This window comes from Silurus meridionalis, chromosome 6, assembly GCF_014805685.1.
Source record: "Silurus meridionalis isolate SWU-2019-XX chromosome 6, ASM1480568v1, whole genome shotgun sequence".
Taxonomy (NCBI): Eukaryota; Metazoa; Chordata; class Actinopteri; order Siluriformes; family Siluridae; genus Silurus; species Silurus meridionalis.
In genome coordinates, this window is record NC_060889.1 from 25,785,309 (window position 1) to 25,811,324 (window position 26,016).

The 26,016-nt window shown below is 39.4% G+C and overlaps 1 protein-coding gene across 1 annotated transcript in view; it reads right to left on the bottom strand.

Annotated features, from left to right (window-relative positions):
* The window catches only part of LOC124387331 (zinc finger protein 521), a 152,796-nt gene that overhangs the window by 27,787 nt on the left and 98,993 nt on the right, over positions 1–26,016 (bottom strand). The window contains 1 exon segment of the mRNA XM_046851613.1: positions 10,418–10,549. Within this exon segment, the coding sequence (XP_046707569.1) occupies positions 10,418–10,549 (132 nt within the window).

Genomic DNA, 26,016 nt, shown 5'->3' on the forward strand with positions numbered 1-26,016 from the left:
GTCCTGATTGCATCCCTGTTGCATGAAATAAAACAATTTTGTGTAACCCACATTCCCTGTATCTGTGTCTGTATAGTGTGAGAAACTTTAAATGCAGCATTCAAGCAAACAAACAAAAAAAAATACAACATGCCAAATGCCAAAAGCTGGAGAGCGGAGTGGATCTGGGCCACTGCAAACGTCACGGCACTCAGACGAGCCGGCAAACGAGAGAGGCTTAAAATAAGCCTGGCATTTTAGCACCAACGTTTGGATCTTGGACATCCTGGGTGCTGTTTTTCACAGTCATGATAGCAGGTGTGTGCTGATAGAGGTTTGTGATAAATCACAATATTAACAATTTGGGTATGTGTCCAAAAAAAAAAAAAAATCACACTGAGCACAAGAACATCGCTAAAAAAACTGGAAAGCTGCTGTAGGGCAAATAAAGCATGCTGTACTGTGTTTCTGATATTCAGGAGCACATCAGGGTAATGCGTAATCCGAGTGAAATTGCTGTTTGCTAAAAATATGCATAAAAGCAGACATAAGACCAGGCACCATCTTGGGTGCCAGCTGCCGAATAACCCAGGGTTCTTGTCCTTTCCTCCGGAAAAAAAAAAAAAACAATCCCAGATTTGTTTTAAGACTTCCTCAATTGCTCCCACACTTTTTTGTGTTATTAATCAACCCTTATCTAAAGAATTCGCACCTCGCACTCAGCGTTCCCAAGAATCAACTTGAAGCATAATGAATGGATATCGTGACACATTAAGAAGGAAACTATATAATCTGACGACACAATTTATTTATACCAAATGTAATTATGTACATGATATGCATCTTGCACCTATTCTCAATGTTATGTATGTATACATACATACACGTTTACAGCCTTTATACAGTATTTATAGCCCATATACTTGCATTGCATGGGGAAGTGGAAGTTCAATGATTGAAGCTCTGGGTTACTGATCAGAAGGTTGGGGGTTTAAGCCCTGGTATCGCCAAGCTTCTACTATTGGGGTGTGGGCACTGTACTATGGCGGCCCTCTTGTGCTCTAACCCCGTCTATCTATTTGCCAAAGGAAAATCCATTTACAGACTATCTGGTTTTCCCCAAGCCATTTTTCTATTTTTCTACATTTCCAGACCTTTCCAAATAAAATGCATACAAAAGATGATGAATATGATTCTAAATCTTTCAAGAACATAGAGTACTTTGACTCATCTACTTTGACACCATAAATATATTTCACCAAAATGATGTAGGAAAAGTCATCTGAATCAAATTTGGTCAAAAAGTCTATGCTTTAAACGTCAGTGTGTGTTTTTGTTGTGCAGATTAACAACGCTGAAAAAAAAACTGTTTGTTTTCTGGCACAGGACAGAAACTTCATTCATTAGCATTGGTGGAAAGTAATAAAGAAACTCCATCAGAGTATTTTGAATTTGGGAGAGATTTACTTCACTACATTTGTATGGAATATCTTTCTTGTTACTCCACTCCTTTTCAGAAACATGCTCCTCACTACTTTGAAGCAAATGTATACTGTATAATTGTGTTAAATGCAAAGCTGTAGTGAGACCACATGCGTTACCCTACGTTTCTGATGGATTTTCTCACTGTGTCTGTAACTATAGAACTATTATCTTATTGAAAAGGTCTGATATGCATAAGAACGTAATTTTGAATAACATCAATTATTAAATTTTTTTTTATAGATCTGTACTTTTATTTCTAATACTTATATTCAAAAGCGAGTACTTTTGTGGCTTTAATCAGGTGGAAAATGTAAAAGGAGCATTTTTTTACTGAAGTCATATCAAAGTAAGGTGTTGGTACTTTGACTTAAGTAAAGGAATAATGTACATTTGTGTATTTTGTACACAACTGATTATTATGTTGGTTTGTTTAAACTACCTGGAGATACAGAGCATACAAAATAATAAATGTAGGCACAAAGATGTTGGAGTCCAAATATATGAAAAATAATTATATATGATGAAAACAGTATGCGTACTCTGATTTCCTGCTAGGATCATGTTATGTGAGCAGTAAGTGTTAAAAGTAAAATTTTCAATTTCATTTGGAAGCCACTCAATGTTGCTGAAGAGGGAGGTGGTAGCTTATATATTGGACCACCAAGCTGCCAATGCTGGGCCTTTAAGCAAGATCCTTAACCACATGGCTGCTCAGTTATATGAATGAGATAAATGTAAATGTTCTGGATTAGGGTGTCTGCCAAATAAGGTAAATGTAACATGGCCTCCACATGGACAGACAACGGTATTACTTGTAATGTAGCATTAAGAATGCTTTGGACTGCGATTTATGCAAACAGTTTTGCTGTGGATTGCCACAAACAAGTCATCCTCAAACCTCCATCATTGAGCAAGTGATTCACATCAACAATGAACCCATAATTAATGAATGAATTAGGATGGGTTCCCTCTTTAGTCTCAAAAGGTTGCTTCTTCCTATTGTCTCGGGGAGTTTTTCTCTCACAAGCATCATTCTCATACATCATTCATCATACTTGCTCATATAAGATATATGTAAATCTATGTATGTATTGTACATCTATGTACCTCTAAAGCTGCTTTGATTGCAAGTGTTTTACAAATACAAATTGTAAAAGTGTGATTGTGATTTCTGAACTGAATGTAAGTGCACATGTACTTCACAGCACAATGAAATTCTTTCCATGATAGAGCACCCCTGGAGCACTGAGGGTCAAGGGCCATGCTCAAGGGCCCCAAAGAGTGGCAGCTTTCTAATACTGGGGCTTGAACTCTAAAACTTTTAATTAGCAACCCAGAATGTCACGATATGTTCGAGTTGTTGGATAGTTACTTTTCCTGTAGTGTAATCATAATCAATTAAAATGTACTTATAGATAAGGGTTGCCAAAATCTCCATAATTCCCTGCATTGCTGTATGAATGGGACCTTAAAATGTTTATCCAGGTGCAACTCCAAATTTAATTAAAATGGATGGAATTGATGCCTCATTGTTTACCTTTTAAAACAAACAAAAAAATCGAACAATCTAAAAATTCTATATATACGCAATTCTATGGAGTTCTCTAAAATGATGAGCTGTTCCGAGCAGTGCTGGGGCTTTATTAATTTATTAATAAAAAGTGCAAAAAAGAAAAGAAGTGTCTGTTAGCTTACGTTCTTAATTATACCAACAATATAAATATTCATGCAGACGCACTATTTATTTATTCGTAGCCTGAATACAGTCACCCCAACTTTGGGACGGCACTTAAAAATACATAGTGTGCCTGTGTTCTTTTAATTAAGTTGGCACCGCTGGATGAATATATGTGTGTGTGTGTGTGTGTGTGTGTGTGTGTGTGTGTGTGTGCATTCTAGTCCTCAGTCCTAATTCTCAAAGGAATACTTCAAACGTGCTCTTCGTTATGCCAGACCCATGTGTCCATTCTGAAATGAGAGAGAAAAGGCGACGGATGGGGGAGGGGTCCGGTCTCTGAGGGACAAAAATGTGGGGAAAGTTAGCATTCTAGGCTACATTTGAATATTTTACACTTGATAAACAACTTTTTTTTCTCTCTTCCTCCTTCTTCTACTTCTGTTTATGTGGCACAAGGATGTTGACAGGGTATTGTGGGAGAGTACAGAGAAAGATTGTGTCCTGACTCTAGACATTTTACCTTTCCTGAGTAATGTTGCTCTTTTTTTCTCTCTCTCTCTTTTTAATCACTCGTGGTTTAACTTGATACAGTGTTGAGAATTTGCTTTCTTTAAGGGTAGAAGAAGTGAGACAAAAGTACTGAAATCCCTCCCGACTTTCACCTCCACTTCTGGTTTGTTTGCCGGTCGAAATCACAAGGCGAACCGCTCGCGCCCTCCGTCTCCTCGGCGAGCGCACACACTTTTTCGCTGCGGGCTTCCTTACTTCTGATAGCTGTCAAATTTGCCCTGAGAGACTGGAGCTTCTGTCATCTTCCCGGGGCCTCTGGATCTCTCTTCAACTCCACTTTTCCCTCTCCTTTCTCTCATCCCCCTATTATTTTTTTCTGTCTCCCTTTGCCTTTTTCTTGCTTTGTCTGCATTCCCCTCCCCCGGCTTCCTTCATCCTTGCCTCAAATTCTTATAATTCATCAGATAGTTCATGTAATTTACTTCACTCTTATTCTTCACTCTCTCTCTCTCTCTCTCTCTCTCTCTCCATCCTTCGCCATATTTTTGGTTCTTACAAAATAATGAGGCTTCGACTACTTATTTTTTATTTCTTTTTCATGTACTCGGCTGTCAGACTCAAGTCTGACACGTGTCAACATGTTGTTTTGTATCGACTTGGACTTGTCTTGAACTTATTGGCAGTTGCACTTGGACAGGTTTTGACAGCATGCATTTTTTTTTCGTCATCATCATCATCATCATCATCATCATAAAAACTCTCACATAGATGAAGCCAACTAGTTAAATAATGATTACTCTTGATAAGCATATAATGGTTTTTATTTAGATTCAAACTCAACCCGCTTAAGACTCGACCTCGTCTATGTCTTTTGAACTCCTGGTCTTGGACTTATCTTGCAGTGGACAATGAGGGAAAATCAACAGATCTACTTATTCGGCTAATGTGGGACAAGGTAGAAAGTTCCATTGTGACTTCAAGGTTAAAAAAACTCATATGAAAGTAAACAAAGACTTTCCCCTTTAATTCTTATTTCAATTTCAACACCACATTTCAGGGTGTAAAATTTCTTCTGCTGTAAATGTGGGCGGCTATCAGATAGAACATCAAGTGCCAATGTCAAAATATACAATCTGTTACGACACCGCAATCCAGCCAGCTTTTTCATGTCGATTTCCCATCCTTTGAAAGCTGTAGTTGCTCAAAGGTTAAGGCTCTCGCTTACTGATCAGAAGGTCATGGGTTCAAGCCCCAGCGCTGCCAAGCTGCCACTGCTGGGCTCTTGAGCAAGGCTCTTAACCCTCTCTACTCCAGGAGCACTGTATCATGTCTGACCCTGCACTATGACCCCAGTTTTCTAACAAGCCTCGATACGAGAATAAAAAGAATTTCGCTGCACTGTAATTTATCGGCAACAAATTATGGCTGTTGTTAAATCAGGACGCAGTCCGGCTGTAATCAGTGCTTCCTTCATCTTTGATTTTCTGAAGAGGTCATGCACTTTATATTGAAGTATAGATCTTGTGTCGGTCACAAGAAACAGAATTCGCTGGTCAGAGTTTACTGGAACTTTGAAACAAAGCAAAAGCTTGCGATTCTGGTCTTTAGTATTTCTATGAACATGAATGGAGGTCAATGGAACTAAATAGAGTATAGATGGAAACTTAGACTAGCAGGCATTCTCTATAAATACAAAGTTGAATGGCTTTTATTTCAGCCTCGATGAACATGATGAACACTAATAAACCCATATAATTCCCTTTCATTCTCAAGTTCAGTAAAGCCGCTTTGAGACAATGTCCATTGTGAAAAGCGCTATAGAAATAAACTTGAACTTAAACTATATTAACAAATGTATCGAGACACCTGCGTTTTCCAGCCATATGTAGTTCTTTTGCAGACTATTAAGTTAAAGGCACACAGGTAACCATTAACTGTTGTCCATATTGTGTATTAGACTCGGGATTAAACCCAAGAGTCTATTGAAACGCAGATGGGCACACTTTGAATTTCTTTCTCATTTCAAAGGAAATGAAATAAAATGCAGTATTTTTTGGTTATACACAAAAGAGAAAGACATCATTCGAAACCACAAGGGGCCTACTTTTTATTTTCTGCAAAATGCAATGATTTTGTATATTACAGAAATGTAACGGTGTGCGTTTTCTTCTGGCTCTATCTCTCTGTACTTCTATTCAAATATTGCCGCAAAAACGATAAACGTTGGACGAGGTATGTGTCTATAAGACTGAAGAACCTTAAAAGGTTCTAAAGAAAGGTCAATGTAAAGGTCATAAAATCGAAGCTCTTCAGTAACAACGTCAACATTCTCATGAAACAACTTGGAGCTTCTACACTTGTGTATTAGATGAACCATGTACTTTCTGATATACAGTTTATCATCAAATCTCACCCTTGCTTCTATAGATCATTTTAGCAAAATACAGCTCTGTGCTCAATCCAGAACTATGGTTCACAATTCCTACTTGGATTTCCTACTTCATAGTGCACAGTGTTAGAGGATTTATACTGTATCTCTTACCATCAATCCAGTGTCTATATTTCCCTTTGACTCCGGTTCATCTCAAAATATCTGCCATTTCAAGGAGTTCTCATTAGGAATCTAAATATGAATCTGCATTTCTGCAAATCTGCTTGGTGACAGTGTCTATTGTTAAAGGTGCTAGAACTGAGATAAGCTGACTAAACTGTATGCAGCAGGATGGAAACACGTGCATAAACTTGCAATTTTTTGGCTTTTCACTTATAAATATGTTACTCCAGACTGCACCTCTAAATTTTGGCTAAAGTGGAATGAAATGTAGGATCTCATAAAATAAGCTACAGTAATAAGCAATAGGGTTTTTTTTACATCTCATGACTTTGAATCGAAAAAAAAAAAAAAAGAATTGGTACATTATCTTGTCACCACTGTTTCATTGTTTCTCTCGGTATCGTCAAGAGATCACAAATTCCGATCCTGGCGATGCCAGAGCCACCCTGGAACCCGTTCTAGCACCTTACAAATGAAGTGTGTTCACACGAAACCAGATTTTCAGCGAGCGATTAGCGCCCGACAGCTCACAAATGTGGCGTTTCTATAGAACGTTGCGTTAAAGTGACTTTAAGAGTGTTACACGGTGCCGTCTGTGTGTTCTGTGCATTAACAGTCAGTAAACTTTAAATCCACCACTATAGAGTTGATATATTTATTTATTAGTATCAGTCTAGCTTAATATATTGATATACAGTAATACCTCGGTAATTCATTCCGAAATTTGTGACGTGTGCTCAAACTGATGAGATTCTTTTTTTTTTTAATGCAGTGAAAATGAATAAAGGACAATTAGAATCAATTTAGGACCCATGATTTAGGCTTAAAATGCACAGAAATCAAAAAAGGAGCCCGCTATGGTGCTGTTCGTGAGCTAACACATGCTAGCATCTGTTTGACTGAAGCGCTCACGAGTCGAGTTCTGAGCACGTGACGAGTGCCAAAACTTTTATCGGTTGTCAAAACGTTGCGAGGAACGACGCGTTCTGCAGCCGATGATTACCGAAGTATTAATGTATTAGTATTTTTTATATAAGATAAGATAAGATATACCTTTATTCGACCCACATTGGGGACATTTCTGTAATTATAATTATTCTGTAATTATATGTTATTAATATCATTTGCAATATGAAGTGCCTTTGAATGCACTTTTGTAAAGGAGGAAAAATGAAACGAAAAGTTTTCTCAATAAATCGAATCAGCCGAGCAGGTACAGAATTGTTTAGTTGGGTGCAGTGATGTTAACATTTTTATAATGTTTCTATCTCTACTGTACTGTAAATGCTAAACTTGTAGAGAACATTGTCATCTCTCTTCTCTCTCTCTTAGCACACACACAAAGTTCCCCACCCATCAGTCCACCATGGTCACCCAACACACACTAGCTAGCTTCATCCAATATGGCCACCCCCTGATAATCCCTTCAGTGAACTCACCTGATGTTGCTGATCTTCATTACAATCAATAAAATGACTATTAACAAAGGAAGCAGATTATAAATGAGGCATACGAGAAATTAATTGTTATCTGATCTATTAATTAGGACTGGAATACCTGAATATTAGCATAGTGCTACAGGTTTTATTCAAGACAAAAAGGTGGAAACATCATCTGCTGATATTTAGCTAGTTTTAGATAGTTTACCGCAATAGCTGTTTTATTCAATGTAATGAATATTCAATTCAATTCATTTTTATTTGTTTAGCGCGTTTAACAATGAACATTGTCTCAAAGCAGCTTAACACAGATAATGTGGTGATAGAAAATGAAGATGTTCTTTATAAGTGTAAGTTTGTCCCTGATGAGCGACTGTGACGAGGAAAAACTACCCTAGACGGCATAAGGAAGAAACCTTGAGAGGAACCAGACTCAAGAGGGAACCACATCCTCATCTGGGTTGCACCGAATGTCCATTTATTACAGATAAACAATGTTGAGGTGTGCAGTGATGGTGATCAGATGCAAACTGCAGTCCTGAGTCAGTGTAAATAGGGGTCTATTCAGTGTAAATAGGGGTTATACTGATGACCTCGAGTGTACCTTTAATGATATTTAATATCTCTTTACTGTTTCTTCATCAAGTGATACATGCAGCATAGATAATACAATTATTATCTGTAACATTTTAGTCAACCCAGACCTGCATTCTTCATAAGGCCATAGCCTACGGAGACAGTTTTCCGTGGCCTACTCTGTATATCAATGGTACATTCTGAAAATGATGATCATATATGATGACATTGTTGTGTAAAAAACAGTATATATGGGATAGTTTTTGTCCGTTTCAGGTCTCTGGCTGTAATATTTACAGCACTGAAATTGCCATCTCTGGCAGATTAAAGCTGCTCACACCTGGTTCTTTTCTCTGAATACAGAAAACGAGTAACGAGAACAGGTTTCGGCGTAAATCTTCAGACTTTTTCGCTTCATTTTGTACATGTGAATTGCAATTCAGCTCGCTGGCAGCAGAGGGCTCTAAACATTACAAACTGCTTCTTTAAACGTTCAGATGTGGGACATTTAGCCTGTGAAAGCACTTGGAAAGCACTTTTTTATATGGAAAGTTTCATATGCACAGTGCAAAGTGCAATATATTATATATGTAAAATACAAAAGGCATGAATCGCTGAACTCGTTTGAAATATCAATACAATTCTCTTTATAATAAAAGCAGCTTTTCAATCCTTTGATTATTAAAGAAATTTTGGCATTTTTATAAATAAAAAAAAACAACATATGTTAGTATAAATTTATAGTAGCAGAGAGTTGGTCTAAACGCGTTCAGTAAGTTTATAGATAAAAAGGTAATGTAATGTAAAGCTAATTTAAATGTAAATAAATAGCCAAGCACGCTAAATGTAATAGGGTTCCTGATTGATGTGATGGAATTTCACCCCGCCATTTTGCACCGACCTCGGACGCATTTGAAATTCATAAAAAAGTCCCGTTATTAATTATTAACATCGTATTTTAATGTATTTCTCTCTTTTTTTTTTTTGCAGGGACTGGAGACCTGACCGAGAAAAGGAAAAGAATAAAAAAGGAGGTAGGATGAAGAGTGTGTGCTATGGCGATGTGAGGGATAAGCGGCGTGTAAATGCGATTTTCTGAATGCTCGACTGCTAAACAAGTGTGGAACGTGAAGTGGGGCGACGAGCGAAAAAAAGCAGCTTTGTCCACTGAGAAGAGTGATGAGGCTTAGCGGGAGCCGAGTGGCGAACGGCAGCTAAGAGCTTTGCAGATTTCATTATCCAGACAGTTAACCCTGCTGACACCGGAGCGGGGAGCGATCCTCACAGGATGGAGTGCGCCACGCTCCGAGACTGATGAGATCATTACCACCAACATCTACAATTAGCATGTACACCCCCACACTCTCTCTCTCTCTCTCTTTCTCTCTTTTTCTCCCCCCACCCCCCCCTCTCTCTCTCTTTAAAATCCACCTGCATGATCAGTTCCAGAGCTTTTTCCAGAATTTAGATCCACCTTTCAAAAAGATCTCAGCAGTCACACGGCAGCGCTCATGAATTCTCGACTCCGATTGGCCGGAAGGTTGTTCATGAATTTTCTAGAACAGCAGCTCTGACTGCAAGGCGAAGGCTTATTAATATTAATGTCCTCATTCAAATACATAATCTACACTTTTCTGTGTAGCTTATAAACTGTGACTCTCAACCTAATATGGGTTCTGCACATACCATGTTGGATTAAAAAAAAGAGATCGTGTCATAGGATAAAACGTTTTGCGTAGAAGGAGTCTCCAGTGTCAGGGTTTTGTGACAACCTTTTTAGACGTCCGGCTTGATGTGTCATGAGAAAAAAAAAGAAAATTGTAATTGTTAAGGAGTTAATAGGGATTTAAGAGGAGTCAGCATTTCAAGGACATGCTGTTAAAGGCAAATGATCCTCTGATGCCACAAATATTTTGGACAAGACTCAATGCACAAGTTCACGAGCAGTCTAAAGCATCTGTGGTTACATTGGACCAAAAAAAAAACACGCGATGTGAAAGTATCCGTAAATTTGTCCCAGCTGAGCACATAAAATAGTTTTCCATGAAAAAAATGCTGAACAATCAGAACAACCGTGATCAATCCGGCACGCTAAACCCCGTCATGAAGCGAAAAAATAACTATGGATCAGGCAATAGTTGTCGTTCACCCCCCCATTAATGATCGCTGTGATTAATATGAAATGAAAAGGCTTACCTGTGAAACAGACAGGACACTTAAAGGTTCCTCCCATGCCTTCGAAGCTGTGCTCGATCAGGTGGCACTGCAGCTTAGCCGGTGAGTCGAAAGTCTGGCTGCACAGCTTACATTCATGGTTCAGCCCCTCTTCTGAGAGCAATGTGAACAGAAATGACACAGAGAGAAACAAACACCGTCAGGACAAAACGACTGTAGTTCGATTCTTTATAACATCTTTAGAAGGCATTACAAGGGTTAACATAATGCACACATCATTCATCATTACCAATTTAGAAACAATCATAGAATAGTTATAAATAAAGTGTGTACTGTACTGTGTAGGGTAGTGTAGAGTAGGGTACTAGTGCATGATAGTAAAAGATAGTGAAAGCCTGTCTAACTACTCAATTCGATTATTGTTTTTTTAAAATGAGAATCTTTGCTAGCAATTTGCCCTTTTTTGTGTTTAGCATCGATTAAAGTACGATATGAGAAAATTGCCCTGAGTTTAAAAAGAAGTACAGTAATAGAACGCGTGATCAGTTCCCATTAACACAAATTGGACAGCCGGCAGGGGTCCTGTCGGCTTTATAGCAACTTTTTTTTCCCCGCTAGCATAAATAAAACGGTGTTGCATTGAGAAAAAAAAAACGTCTTCCACACCGTCCTGATGTTATTTTGACGCTGAGCGTGTGAAATTTTCACAAGCTGACGGCGTCGACAGCTACACAACTCGATCTTCGTATATTCCTTTGTCTCGCGCTTATCCGTTAACGAATCGTGATTAAAAAGGTGCATGATTTATGTAAATGATGGTACGTTTTGGGTTTCGTGCTGCCTTTAAGACTGCACCAGAATTATTGGGACCCTTCATGCAAATGAGAGTGCAGCAGAAAGTTACGTTTCGAACTCGAATCTGTTTAAGCCATTAAGTGAAGTTTGTTTGGGTTTTTTTACAGAAATAATATGATGAAATAAAAACATTTTTTATTACATTATTCTAAATTAACAATTAATATACTATAAATTAAGTCAATAGTAAAAATGAGGACATTGAATGTCTGTGGATTTGACATCCAGTTTTATACAAAGAAAGAAATAAACAAATCGATGCACATCAAATCCGACACCCATCACAAATCGTAATGGCTTCTGGATTGGTTTAGGTGGAAATACTGCTATTCATGTGCACTATAATTCATCACATCTGGACAAATTCCTTTGATATTCCCTAATTTTGTCATTTTGTATGTTCATAAATAGACGATGCGTCCCTGTGGAAGGACTTACATGGAGACTGCTGCAGTTTAAATGCCATTAATTCTCACAGCAATGTATTTTGTCTCAATTTAAGGCTCTTCCTGCGAACAGATGTCTAGTTTTTCTTTCATAACTCTCAAGTTCCAAAGGCTGAGCGAGTTATTTTTTTTGGATTCTTTCATAAAAAATAAAATAGTGAAGTTGCCTTTACAATCAGAATGATAAGGTAAGTGAAATCATCCATGACTCATCCACTCGCTCGCTTTCCACGGTCCGGCGCATGCCATATGAGGCCGAATCAAAACCGGACCCCTCAGGAACCAGCTGCGGCCCACCAAAGCACCCAGAGGACCATTTAGCAGGGCGGACCGTGATACAGCGCTGGCAAGACAAGCGACCTGAGCGGTCCGACACCCAAAAAAGTGCCCGGGACAGATGGGTGTTTAGCATGAATGATTCTGTTACCAGAGACACCTGAACCAGACTACATATATACCCACACACACACACACACACCGTATACACACTTACACATGTACTCAAGGACACACCAGAGCAATCCCAAAGCCATAGAGACTCCTGAAATATATGCAAAACCCAATTTTTACCTCCACTATCATATATTTTACAAATGAAGACCATGTTTTAAGGCGTAAAGATCCCATGCCCATTTGTCAAGAAGTCAAATTCTTAATAACTTCAACAAACTCAGGAAAAAAATAAAACCCTTTTATTTTTCTTTCCATGAGTAACAAAGCACCAGTGGGTCACACAATGGAAAATTCTCCACAAGAAAAAAAAGTCATCTGGCAGCACGTCTTGCTGTGTCTCGAACACAAGAGTATTAAAAGCAGACTGCCCGAGATGCTTATGAGAGAGAGATCCTGTCATCTCGGCTCGAGCTCTGAGCTCACTTCCATCCCGGAGTAGAAACTTCAAACCGACACTGCGAAACCACCAGCAGCCGTTCGCTTCGAAAGTACAGGAGGGGGAAAGAAAAGAAAATCTTTTTTTTTTACTGTTCAGCCATTTTGTACCCGGCGGGATACAACTTTTAGTAAGAGTTTTGTTTCAGGAGCAGCTAGCGATGATTGTTCAGCGTTCGCCGGACTCACAGGCATAATGTTAAATAATTACGGCCAAATACTCAGGGAATGCGTAAATGAGACACGGCTGTGATATGTTCATTATTCACAGTGAAACACAGACGAATAAAAGGGAAAAAATATTACAGCATGAGATCAATACAACGTATTTAATTACTGCTAGTAGTATTAATTTATTTTATTTTGTTTGTAATTAGACATGTTATATAACTAAATCTGCATATACACCATTCAGGCATAATATGACATTAGAACATTATGATTGGTAAAGTGAAAAACACTGATGATCTCATCATCATGGCACCTGTTAGTGGGTGGGGTTTATTTATCAGGCAGCAAGTGAACATTTTGCCCTCAAAGTTGACGTGCTAAAAGCAGGAAAAATGGGTGAGCGTAAGGATTTGGGTGAGTTTAAAAAGGGACAAATTGTGACGTCTAGACGTCTGGGGCAGATCAATCAAAAAGATCAGTTCAAGTGAAGTGTAATGCTCGCATTTTTGTGGGAACAGTTTGGGGAATAAGTCCCGATAATCATTGATGCACTTGGAGAGTGCAGACTGGACCATGTGGTCCGATCCAACAGACGAGCTCCTGTAGCTCAAACTGCTGAAGATCAGTTAATATTAGGCAGGTGGTCATAATGTTATGCCTGATTGGTGTACAGCATATAACATCTAAACGTTAACTTAAATGTAACATGTTCATATTAAAAGCCACAGAAAAGATTATTTTCCATTCATCTCATTTAAAGCACTGATTCTATGCCATTGACTCTACTATTATACAAAGTACCACAATGAGGTTTAGGTTAAAAACTGGCAATTGAAATCTGACCATTCAGAACTGGGATGAAGCCTAAAAATGATGGTGTTCAGAACGACTGCTTTAGAAATCAGTGTAAAAATGATTAGCTGTTTCTTTAAAGCCCTTTCTGAAAAATCAGTACCAAAAGATTTATGATCGCTGCCTTGTATAATTAGAAATCATTAGATCAATCTGAATCGTCTGATTTTAACTCTAACGCTTGTTATATTTAGTGTCATCTAAACATTTTTTTTTCAGAATTTTTATTCTTTTATTGAGGGAGACATTTTATACAGAAAACTTTTTTTCATCCGGATTTATTTTTAGTTATATTTTTTTTTTTACTTTTATTTTTTTCTTTTAACTTTCGGTATGAACGCGTTAACATTATTTTGTGCTAGGAAACGATCCTATCCAACTCTTTTCCTCTTTTGTTATATGAGAACACAATTTGTGGTCAAAGATAAATAGATTCAGTGCTTCTCTCATGGAGCAGTTTGCAACTAAATATGAGAAAAGTTTTTTTTTTTTTCTGTAACTTTTATGTGGCTTGGAATGATTGAACCAGGAAGAATCCAAAAGCGTACATCTCATGCTTTGTTGAGATCAGGAAGACAAAGAGATGATATTTCTCTCTTGCTTCACTGCTTCTTGCATTTTCCATGAAGGAAGCTTTATTTTATCATTAGCTTATGGTATTAAGAAGTAGAAACTCGAAGGTCTTGTGGAACAAGACCCCAACCCCCCCCAATTTAGGGATGTCTCTCTAAAGGCCTACAACTCAACTGATCATATCATCATGTAGTCTCTTTAGATCCATTCCAATCTAATAAGTTTCTGCTTCCTGGCAAGCACAACCGTTTTTTTTTTTTTTTTTTTTTAAAACCTTTTTTCCTCTGTGCATGTCTGCGAAAAATTATTTCTGTTTCTTTGGGTCAAACTTTAATTCCATTCGATTCCTGCACCCTGTTTTTGCTCGCTTGTCTCTTCCCGTACTTCCTGACACGCCGCCTGCTCAGTGTTAAATCGGTTTTGAGAACGAGACAGTGCGGTGTGTCTGCAGCCTAGCACAGCTGACACCAGAGAAAGCTGAAAGCTCATCTGCATATCCACAGGGTCTGCCGCTCGCGCCCTCATGCTTTATGCATTCAGCAGCTCGCTCCATCGCTGGCGCCTAATCTCTCTCCCATGTGAAGGTAGTGGGAAGTAAAGAAATAAAAGAATCCTGCCAGTATTAAATATACAGGATGCACCTTTTCCTCTTAATCTCAGCGCTTCTGTGAAAAAAGGACACACATGAAGATGAGCGTTGGTTCGACCCGAGTTTTTTTTTTTTTTGCGCTCTGACCCCAAGCCGCAAAACGAGTGCGGGCCGTCGGTGGCAATGAAGTCGTCCAGAGAGTAAAGTTCATCTTGGCATCTTTAAGACAACAACTGAGCTTATGTTAAATCCCGCGTTAGCAAAATGGCCTCGTTTGCTCTCTGCTCGGTTTTCCAGAACAGCCTGATATCAATTCTGCTGAGATACAGCTCAGTGTTAGTGCTTGGCATTGATGCAGAAAAATCTGATACATAGATTTACAGCTGCCACAAGGGGCTGGGGGAACGTCTTGCTCTTAAAGGGACCTGCTGAGGATTGCAACATGTTTCTGCTGATTAGGGAAATGTATTTTGTCCCCTAATGCAACAGGAATCAATGATAAATAAATAAGAATAAATGAATGAAGGAATTTGGTTCCAGTTTGGTCTGCTTCTTTTTCCAGTGGGAAAAAAATCCAAATGAAGAACAAACATACATTCAGAGTTTTTGATCCCTTATTAGTGTTAGTCTCAGTGATAGTGTTTTTAATTAGGTAGCATGGAAAGGGAATAGTATTCCAGTCAAACCTTTAACTTGCAAGACCAATATGTACTTACCATTGAATTCTAGTTTTAGTGGATTACCTCAGAAATAAATGGAGGGTTATTGAGATATTTCTTTTTCTTCTTCTTCTTTCGGCTTCTCCCATTAGGGGGTCGCCACAGCGGATCATCTGTCTCCATACCCCCCTGTCCTCTACATCTGCCTCTTTCAACCCGACTACCTGCATGTCTTCCCTCACCACATCCATAAACCTCCTCCTTGGTCTTCCTCTTTTCCTCCTTCCTGGTGGCTCCATCCTCAGCATTCTTCTACCAATATAACCCATGTCCCTCCTCTGCACATGTCCAAACCATCTCAATCTCACCTCCCTCACCTTGTCTACAGAACGTCCTACATGCGCTGTCCCTCTAATAAACTCATTTCTAATCCTGTCCATCCTCGTCACCCCCGACGGAAACCTCAACATCTTCAATTCTGCTACCTCCAGCTCCACCTTCTGTCTTTTACTCAATGCCACTGTCTCTAAACCATACAACATCTCAGGTCTCACCACAGTCCTATAAACTTTCCCTTTCACTCTCGCAGATACTCTTCTATCACAAATCACTCCTGCTATCACTCTTCTCCACCCACTCCACCCTGCCTGCACTCTTTTCTTCACTTCCTAACACACTCTCCATTACTTGGTTATTGAGATATTTACAGTGAAGTATTTGTATTCTATGTTATAGAGTGCACATACACTTAAACATACACTTATTTGCTCTGTAACACCTTCAAAAAACCAGTAACCAATAAACCACCACAACTTCCACTAATTTCTTGAACCCCCTTGAAATTCAGCACCAGCATCATATTCTTACATTGCATTGGTAGAGTCTAATAATCAATAGGGATACACACACAAACTATATGGACAAAATTATCGGGACTTATTCCCCAAACTGTTACCACAAAAATGCGAGCATTACACTTTACTTGAACTAGGAGACCAAAACCCGCTCCAGCATGGAAAGCAAACTCGATAAAATCTGCTTCACATGGGGTTGGAGTGGAGGATCTCCTGCTATAGAGCTCTAAACCCTTTTGAACACCTAGGGATAAAGGTGAACACTGACTGCACCCTAGACCTCCTCACCTTCTCACGTAAATCAGTAGCTGACTTTACTAACAGCCTTGTTAGAAGAGTGAAGAATGGAGGTTATTATAAGAGCAAATCAGGACTGAATGTGGAATCGGATGTTCATAGAGCACATATGGTCAGGTGTCTGCAGAACTCTTTTCCATATAGCATGTATATATATTATATATGCTGTAAATACCAAGGTTTTTATAATTCCTGTTCTTGTTTTGACCATACAGTGACAAATTTGTTTGTTAAATAAATGAAATTAATGAATGAATGAGCTAAAACTCTCCTTGTGTCACGTGGTTAGCACGCTGTGGGTCCGTGCATGAAGCCACACCACTGCTGTTTAACTTTTATATGTGAAACTCCCTCTACGTTTGCGCTGATTAAAAACAGTCTCAGAAGGCCTTTATAGTTAGACGCAGACCTGCAAGCAGTAGGTGGGTCTGTTTCTCGCCTCTTGTGGTGAGAGCTATCTATTAAAGCATAATGGGCCGAAATCTGCGTGATTAAAGCTCAGGGAATAAGGGATGCAAACAAATCGACTCCTCCTCCCTAGGAGAGGCTGTGTGTTTGTGCATGTGGGTGTGTATAGCTCAAAGAAAAAAGAGGGGGATAATCTCTAGGGTGAGTAGGCGCTCGCATGGGAACGTCTTTTTTTTTTTTTAGAATGATCGATTCGACAAAAGCAGACGAGCGTATCCCTGCAGACTAATTGCTGCACGACTGGCCTTGGTTTTCTTTATTAGCTTCAGCTGTCATATAAGGCGAAAAACCAGGCTCCGGAGTCATTTAATTAGATGCTGTGTCTGGATTTCTGGATTGCTAGGAAATGGTGGACACTGTGTGACATTTGCCAGCAAGTGTTCAGACGGGGGACGCTGAAGCTGATTAGCATTGTTGTGTCTCCAAGAGGCAGACATGCGCAGCTGTGTTGCTTCGCTCGGTTTAAAAAACAAAACTTCCAATGACGGTTACAGTAAGTGGAGCATTGTGATCTGAAAGAGGATTCTTACCATAATATGGCTTAAGATAAGTGATACATGAAGCATGCATCACTGACATATCCCTGTTATAAACAATGTAAGTTGGAGGTGACATAACTGCATCATGGTAATATTGCCTGTCGTGATAGCTGTCTCCATTTTTGCAAAGCTAAGATCTACCAGACCCAGTAGGTTTTACGGTCGAATGTTATAAGATTCATGGACTCAGTGCTGGTATAAGACTCATGGAGTCAGTCCAGGTGTAAGAGTCATAGAGTCATTGCTGGTATAAAAGTCATGGAGCCATTGCTGGTATAAGACTCATAAGGTCATTGCCGGTAAAGAACTCAAGGAGTCAGTGCTTTTATAAGAATCATGTAGTCAGTGCTGGTATAAGACTCATGGAGTCAGTGCTGGTATAAGACTGATAGAGCCACTGCTAATATAAGACTCATTAAGTCAGTGCTGTTATAGGACTCATGGAGTTATTACTGTTATAAGAGTCATGGAGTCAGTGCTGGTATAAGACTCATGAGGTCATTGCTGGTTTAAGTCTAATGGAGACAAAGCTGGTATAAGACTCGTAGACTCAGTGCTGGTATAAGACTCATACAGTCAGTGCTGTTGTATGACTCATAGAGTCAGAGCTGGTATAAGACTCGTAGAATCAGAGCTGGTATAAGACTTATAGAATCATTGCCGGTACAAGACTCATAGAGTCAGTGCTGGTGTAAGACTCATAGAGTAAGTGCTGGTATAAGACTCATAGAATCAGTGCTGGTATAAGACTCATAGAGTCAGTACTGATATAAGACTCATAGAATCAGTGCTGGTATAAGACTCAGAGTTAGTGCTGGGATAAGACATAGAATCAGTGCTGGTATAAGACTTATTAAGTAAGTACTGATATAACACTATTAAACTCAGTGCTGGTATAAGACTCATAGAATCAGTGCTGGTATAAGACTCATATAGTCAGTGCTGGTATAAGACTCATGTAGTCAGTACTGGTATAAGACTCATAGAGTCAGTGCTGGTATAAGATTTATAGAATCAGTGCTGGTATAAGACTCATAGAGTCAGTGCCGGTATAAGATTTATAGAATCAGTGCTGGTATAAGACTCATATAGTCAGTGCTGGTATAAGACTCAGAGTCAGTGCTGGTATAAAACTCATGGAGTCAGAACTTTTATATCATGCTCTAATAATTCCTATAAATTGTTATCATGCAATCATGGCTAACTGCTGTACACTAGTATTTTAGCTATCATGCAAGCATAGATAATGCTTTTTATATTACTAGACATCAAATGTCATAACTACTCACTACAGCATTTGATATTTGTCATAACATACTTATGATACACTCTATTCAGTCTAATTATGATGCCAGTGCAGGTATTACCAGTGCAGGTTTGAAATATTCAATTTTGATTACATGCACATTTGGTAGAAGTGTAGTAACCCAATAATAATAATAATAATAATAATAATAATAATAATAATAAAAATTCAGACTAATCTTAGGACAGATATTTGCATCACACTGGTAGCTGAAATTGACATCTAGGAGGTGCCGAGCCACCACAATATATAGCGGATGTAATCTGTCTGCAGCTACATCATAAATTAAAAGAAAAAAAAAAAAAGTTACTAACTGATTAAAATAGATTAAATGGTTACTATAAAGTAATGTCATATTTCAATTACCTTGTACGTGCACTCTGGATGCAGAGCTAGCAAAACATTTTTAAGGAAAAGCGTGTTTCATAGATTTCATAGACCTAGATTTGTAAATATCAGCCATGTTTAATTTAATACCCCATGGTACAGTGGTATAATAATATAGTGCAATTAATGACAGAGTTCCAACAAACCTGGGCATATGAATTGAATCAGAAATTCATAAACAGAATTTTCGACCGACCTGGTGCACAAAAAAAATAAATATATAAATGCAACTACAAGTGGCTTAATGCTGCAAAGAACATATGGTACAGTTTATTAAATCTCTGCGAGCTCTGAGGGGAAAAAAAACACTTGGACAGAAAGGAGGAACACGAGAAGCAATGAGGACCAAAGGTGTACATTTTGTGTCTATCAGGAGAGATCTTGTCAGCCAAATAATGGGGCGTCAATGGGAACACGCAGCATGCTGCACCCCGATTAGCATGCTGCTAAATGTGGAGATGGTTCATGAGGGAAATCACGGGTACATGGCAGACCTATAGAGACGCACCGAGGAGCTCTGGAGGGAAAGGGGCAAAGCCATCTTTATTTCTCTCGTGTTGATTTACTACAATTTCAAATGAAAAAAAAAAATGAAAAAAAACACATCGTGAACACTCTGGGGCTTGTCTGTCCAATTAATGGAGGGAAAATTACTTGTGTTGGCGAGAGGAGCACACACAGGGACAAAAAGCAGCAGACTGGTTATCTAATGATAGGTGGGAGCCGGCAGTGAACACACCAACATACGTCCACTGGGAGGTAAACAGTGAAAACTGCCCTGATGGATTGTGCGAAGGCGCTACACAAACACACACAGACGTACGCGCTGCACTTGATGGCTGTTTTGGTGGCCATTTCGGAGGCAAACTGCTCACGGTTGTAAGAAATGTCAAGTACATGCACTCGGTCTATTGTGGAGATAGATACAAAGCCTGGTAGGCTAATAAAATGGTAAAAAAAAAAAAAAAAAGGAAAAAAAAAAGATGGAGATCTCTCCATTTGGGCGATGGTTAAAGTTAATTATACTGTACGCGCACGCAAAACACGGCTCAGAGCCACAATTCCCTGGTTTCAATCGTAAAAAAAAGAGAGGAAGAAGAGACCGAAAGGAGGCTCGTAGCTTGGCTTGAGGCATCGAACGCTCAAAAATTAGTCGGCCTCTTATAATTATCAGCGCTCACCTTAATTGACTCTCAGAGGCTGCTTGCGCAGGGAGGCACCCATGTAATAAAATACAACACGCTATAGAACAGAACGGCACTTGACATCCCTAGATGTTGAGATAGAGCCTGGTTTTTTGTCTTACCCTCCCTAGCCCAGTAAAAATAAAAAGGAAAAGAGAAGAGAAAAGAAGAGAAGAGAAGCAAGGAGCATTTGGCAGAAGCAAATTCATCATCAGGTGTCTGGAGGTAGGGCTTTAATAGAAAAGGCAAGTCCCACTGAGAGCGCACCATGTTGCGGCCAGGCACGCATGCCCGCGAGCAGCAAGCCACCAGTCACAGTGGGCCGCCGGGCATTAGCATAATTTTATATAACACAGGCCCCCGCTCTGGAAATTTAATACATTTCAGCAGATAGCAGACCGCCATTTTGCATAATGTCCCCCCCCGCCCACTTTCCTTCATCTTTCTGTCACTGAGCCATTCTCTCTCTATCTCTCTACCTCTCCATGTCATGCTGTGTCTCTCTCACTCTCTCTCTCCCTCTTTCACTCCCTCCTGATGCTGCCGAGGCTCGTCTTCCTCGCCCGCCCCACGGTGCCCCTCGCACCAGGAGAGGGGAAGTTCATTACCTCAGCTAAATCAGAATTAGTCCCTTCATTTTGACGGGGCGAACTTCATTAGAAAGGCCCTTCCATAATCCAGCGGGGAGAAGTGATGAATCTACGTGGGGCGATAATTTGCTTCACACAGCACATTCAGCCGCTTCATCCATTTTTTTTTTCTTTTACACCTCTCTTTTTTTTTTCCTTCGTCTTCTCCCTTTGCTATTTCTTTATGCATTTTTCTATTGAAGCTTCTATTAGACTGAAGAGATGATAACCAGAGAGAGGAAAAACACCTGTATGCAATTTAGCTAATGGCACAGAGCACAAGGAAGGATGGAGGAATGAGGAATGCAGGCTGGCGTGTCCCGTCTCTAACCCTTCGTATAAAAAAAATTAAAAATTAAAAAAACAGCAAGAACGTCAGATTTTTTAGTTGATGTTCGGTTCAAAAGTACGACTAAAAAAAAAGCTGGAAAGTTGGCCCAAGTGAAGCAGACTAAGTGAGAGCTAGCAAATTATTTGTATTTGTGCAGACTACAAATCAGGGATGAAACCCATCAACTGGTAGACTGTGGTGCAGATGTGGAGTCAGCGAAATACGTCCGTGGACCCAGAAGGTACTTAAAAACTCACTGTGGTAACTCAACTCAGATTTCAATTTTAAATATGGACTATTATGACTACTGTAGGAGATTCATGATTGTGGTGTTGCGAATCAAATGCAGTTATGTCAATTATTGATCTAAAGACAGCTCATTTATTTACACTCAACAGCCTGGCTTGCAAAATGACGATGTGACTTGCTTACAATGAGTTGACAGAGAGGTATGTGTTTGTTGTTTGCTCCAAGTGCAAAAGAATCTATAATTCGTAACAAGAAGCCCGATTATCAAACAATGCATCACATTGTTTCAACACTGGGGATGGAAGGTTGTTTGGTTGTGTGTTAAGCATTTGATTTTGGATCTGAAGGTCGTGAGTTCAATCCCAGCCGTACCTAGCTGCCACTCACTAGCCTCCCTGAGCAAGGACCTTAACCCCACAGAGATAAAAATTTAAGTTGCTCTTGATAAGGGCATCTACCAAATGCCATAAATGTTAATTTGTCTTATATACAGACATAAATTCATTAAAAAAGTCGCTGGAATCGATAGAATATTGTATGTAGCTGAAGCTTTACAAATTTCAGTTCAATACCCCTAAAATACCCAATTAACCACATGGTCTTGGTGGCACATGGGTGACACCTATCTGGAACCACCCCACTCTCTTTTCTCTAACAGCAATATTGCGGTTTTTTTCACCCTGCCCCTTTTTTTTTTTTAGCACTTCTTAATCAGCAGTATGACGAAATGGAAATATATGTAGTGGTGCCCCCTGCTGGTGCAGCCCACTGTTTCCCACCTCATGGAGTCCAGGCAGGGGCACCAGTCTAATTTTGGCCAGTGCCAGCTCTCTCCTGGACCCCCAATTACCCTAGAGCGGCTCCGCGTGCCGCCGACATCTGCTTCAGCAGAGCTTCCGCAGCCCATTTATATTCTAGCTCATCTACATGGATATTGAAGATAATAATAAATGAACAGGGAGGAATAAGATGCGGCGCAGGGGCTGCGTTTCAAACAGCCATTCGCCGGCTCTGCGCGCCTCGGATGCTCGTTGCCATAGCTGCGGCGATTTGAAAAGGCGAGGGCGACCAATCAGACGCGGAACGCGACACAATCGGGAGAGAAATCAGATTGTTGTGGAGCACGACAAATGAATTAAAAGGCAAGGAGGATCAGGGCCTTTGAGATCAAACAGCTGAACATGCTCCTTGTGCGCCGGAGAACCGGGCACAAAGACCTTCCGCGCAGACAATATGGGTCTGAACACATCGCTTTTGAATCAAATATGAATCAAGAAATGAATTGTAGAATTGAAAAATAAATATAGTGATAAAATCAATGTAATAATATAATGAATAATGATATCAGGCACTAAATTAGCAACAGTCAATGAAATACATGAGCGCCAATAATAAGATTTATGAAAGAAGTACATGGCTATATTTTATTATTATCACATTAATCCATTTGTGTTTTTTAGAATATGTCTCTATTAGTGGAAGGTTCTAGTGAGGCAGAATTTAGTGCTTGACCTACTTCAGCACATCCAAGGCGTGATGATGAACTGACGGTATCTGACTCATGTGTGCAGTAGGAGTGAAGAACACTGCTTTACACAGTGAAAATATTTCACTGAGGTATAAAAGAAAAGGATGTGTGACACACTCACAGCTGTACACGCAAGATGAAACTCGGTGGCCAAGGAGTTATTGTTACTGTTCGTGCATATGCCCTGATTATTCACACGCTGAATTCGGAGTCGCACAGATCTCACTCGCTGTGAGAACATGATGTAGAAAAGATGGCATGATTGCGCTTCTGTACAGTAAAGGAAATTCTTAAACAGAGGAAATAGGCACAAGATAGATAGATAGATAGATAGATAGATAGATAGATAGATAGATAGATAGATAGATAGATAGATAGATAGATAGATAGATAGATAGGAAACATATCAAAATATTTGGATGTTAAATAATTACACATTAAAGTGAAACTACTGAATTTGTATTCATTGTTATATTTTTTACATTTTAAAAATACTTATTTATTGTAAAATAAATATTTATAAATTTTTTTTTTTTCAAATGGCTGATCTAATTGAAACTGTAAAATTTAAATGAATAAGAATTATTATTATATTAAATATCATTATCATCATTTTAAGTGAAATTGTGAAGAGGCTGTCTGGAAATGCAAAGGAACTTTAAATTAGAGTTCAAAACTCTAGTTAAAAAAAAAAAAATTGCTTAATCTTTGTAAAAGTGCTTTAAGAAAATGTTCATTGTTGAAAATGCTATATAAAAAAAAAAAAAATGAAGTAAATTGCAACAAAATCCCACATTTATCCCACGTTTTTTAATGCTAAATAATTACACACTGAAATAAAACGACTTAATTTGTATTTATTTGTAGTATTTATAAACTTTATTTATTTACAGAATAATTTTTTTGTGGACATCAAATAAATATATCATATTTAAATACCATGAATAATTTATTTTAGGGAAAAAATGTTTCCTACAAAAAAAGGACCTTGCTTTCTCGAAATGAAATGAATTATAAGGTTAATATTCGGTTAGGAATCTACATAGTGTGAGCTGTGATTCAACGTTTGTTTAATTTAATCCAGTTAATCCATTCATGACAACAGTTCAAATCGTAGTCTCTTCAGCGATGTAAAGGCTGTCAACAACTCAGCAATAAACATTTCCCGCAATCGCTTTCTTCACTTAAACATGTTTCAGGATGTAAGAAAGTGGAAACATTAAGAGTTTTCTTTTTTTTTCCAAACTATGTGACACAAATGATAGAGCAACCGAATTGTCCAGGGAAGGGGAACCCTGGCGCTCTCCATCATCGCAGCAAGTGGGACAGCCATGATTAAAACACGGTGTCAACATGACTGACGGCTTCTTCGAGAGCTTGCGGTGATGACAGTTGCAGCAGTATCCGGAGAGTGCTGCTTCATCTACGTTGAACTTTTGCGATCGCAATCAGACTAAACAAACTTCCCTCGACACAACTCGCGAGGCATGAAACAAAAAAACCTACTGAATCCTAAGATGCCTGCCAAAGGCAGCAAAATTTCAACAATAAAAAGTACATAAAGTACAAGTCGGGAAGGAGTCGTTCCCAGGGGTACGTGTAGAGAACAAGATTCTCATTTTGCTGCGCCAGGTTCTGAAGTGTTTGATGCTAACAGTGCGGGTTTATTCACTTCCTGTCTCTCTCAGGAGTGGAGTCGTGGTGTACAGGTAGGGTTGCTCACCGAACGACGCACTTATCTCGGCACACTCTCGACATTTGTCAACAGCTAGCGGAAAGGGAATTGATGTGTGAAATGGTAGGTGTAAGAAAGGCAATTTAATATTAGTCGTGTCTTATATGCAGTTCGAGGTTTATTTTGCTTCTGGAGGTGCGTCGTCGCTAAGACGGGGTTGTGAACGAAACACACGTCATGGACACAATCTCTGATTTTTGACAGAGGTGTCTGGGTCCAGGTGCTCTTGTGGGGGAATTTCATTTCATGTGTTTTTATAGAAGTCAGAGACCCAAATGCACTGACAGGGGGCCCCAGTGGGCGCTTGTCTTCACCTCTGAATCGGAAGACGAACAGATCGAGCTCCTGCTGTGCTCTGTACACAAATGCACTCGCAACCAAATGCTACAACCGTACCACCTTTAAAGTAGAGATAGGAAGAAGAAAGGAATAAAATAAATAAATACAATGAGCAGGAGTTAAATCCAGGTACAGAGGAAAAGCCTTCAGTAATTCCCTCCCTGTAGACATCTTAGCCTGCAGAGCCAACTGCAGGAACAGCTGACAGCCCCAATCCTGCAGATTTCCTCCCCGAAGGCCTGTCACACTACCATCAGTGCTGCTACAGCCTCGTCCCTTGAGGGAAAAAAAAACCTTGCTACTCGCCATAACACCAAATCATAGTCGTCCTCCTCGGGGCTGTTACGGTCCTGGGTCTCGTCCCATTACCACGCCTGTTAAAGCGGATTTAAAGGGTGCAAGTTTCTGCCTTCACCTTCTCACCTGCTGAATCAGGCGAGAATGTTTATTGGCTAAGGGTGAATAAGAGGAGAGGAAAAAAATAAAGCCAGGAAAGCTAAAAGGGGGGTTGAACAAGAGGGGTGGGCGCAAAGGCTAATTTAATCAGGGTGCACAGCTGCGCAAACAGGGGTATCGTGGAATTTCTGTCTGCTGGTAAAATTGACCGTGCATGAATAGCTCCATTTTCCACGCAGGGACAGGCCATTTTCCATATGTCCCAATGAACTGTTGGAGCCGCTGGCCATCTTTTCTTCCTTTATGTCACTTTGCAATATCGCCATAAACAAAGTGTGTTGAACT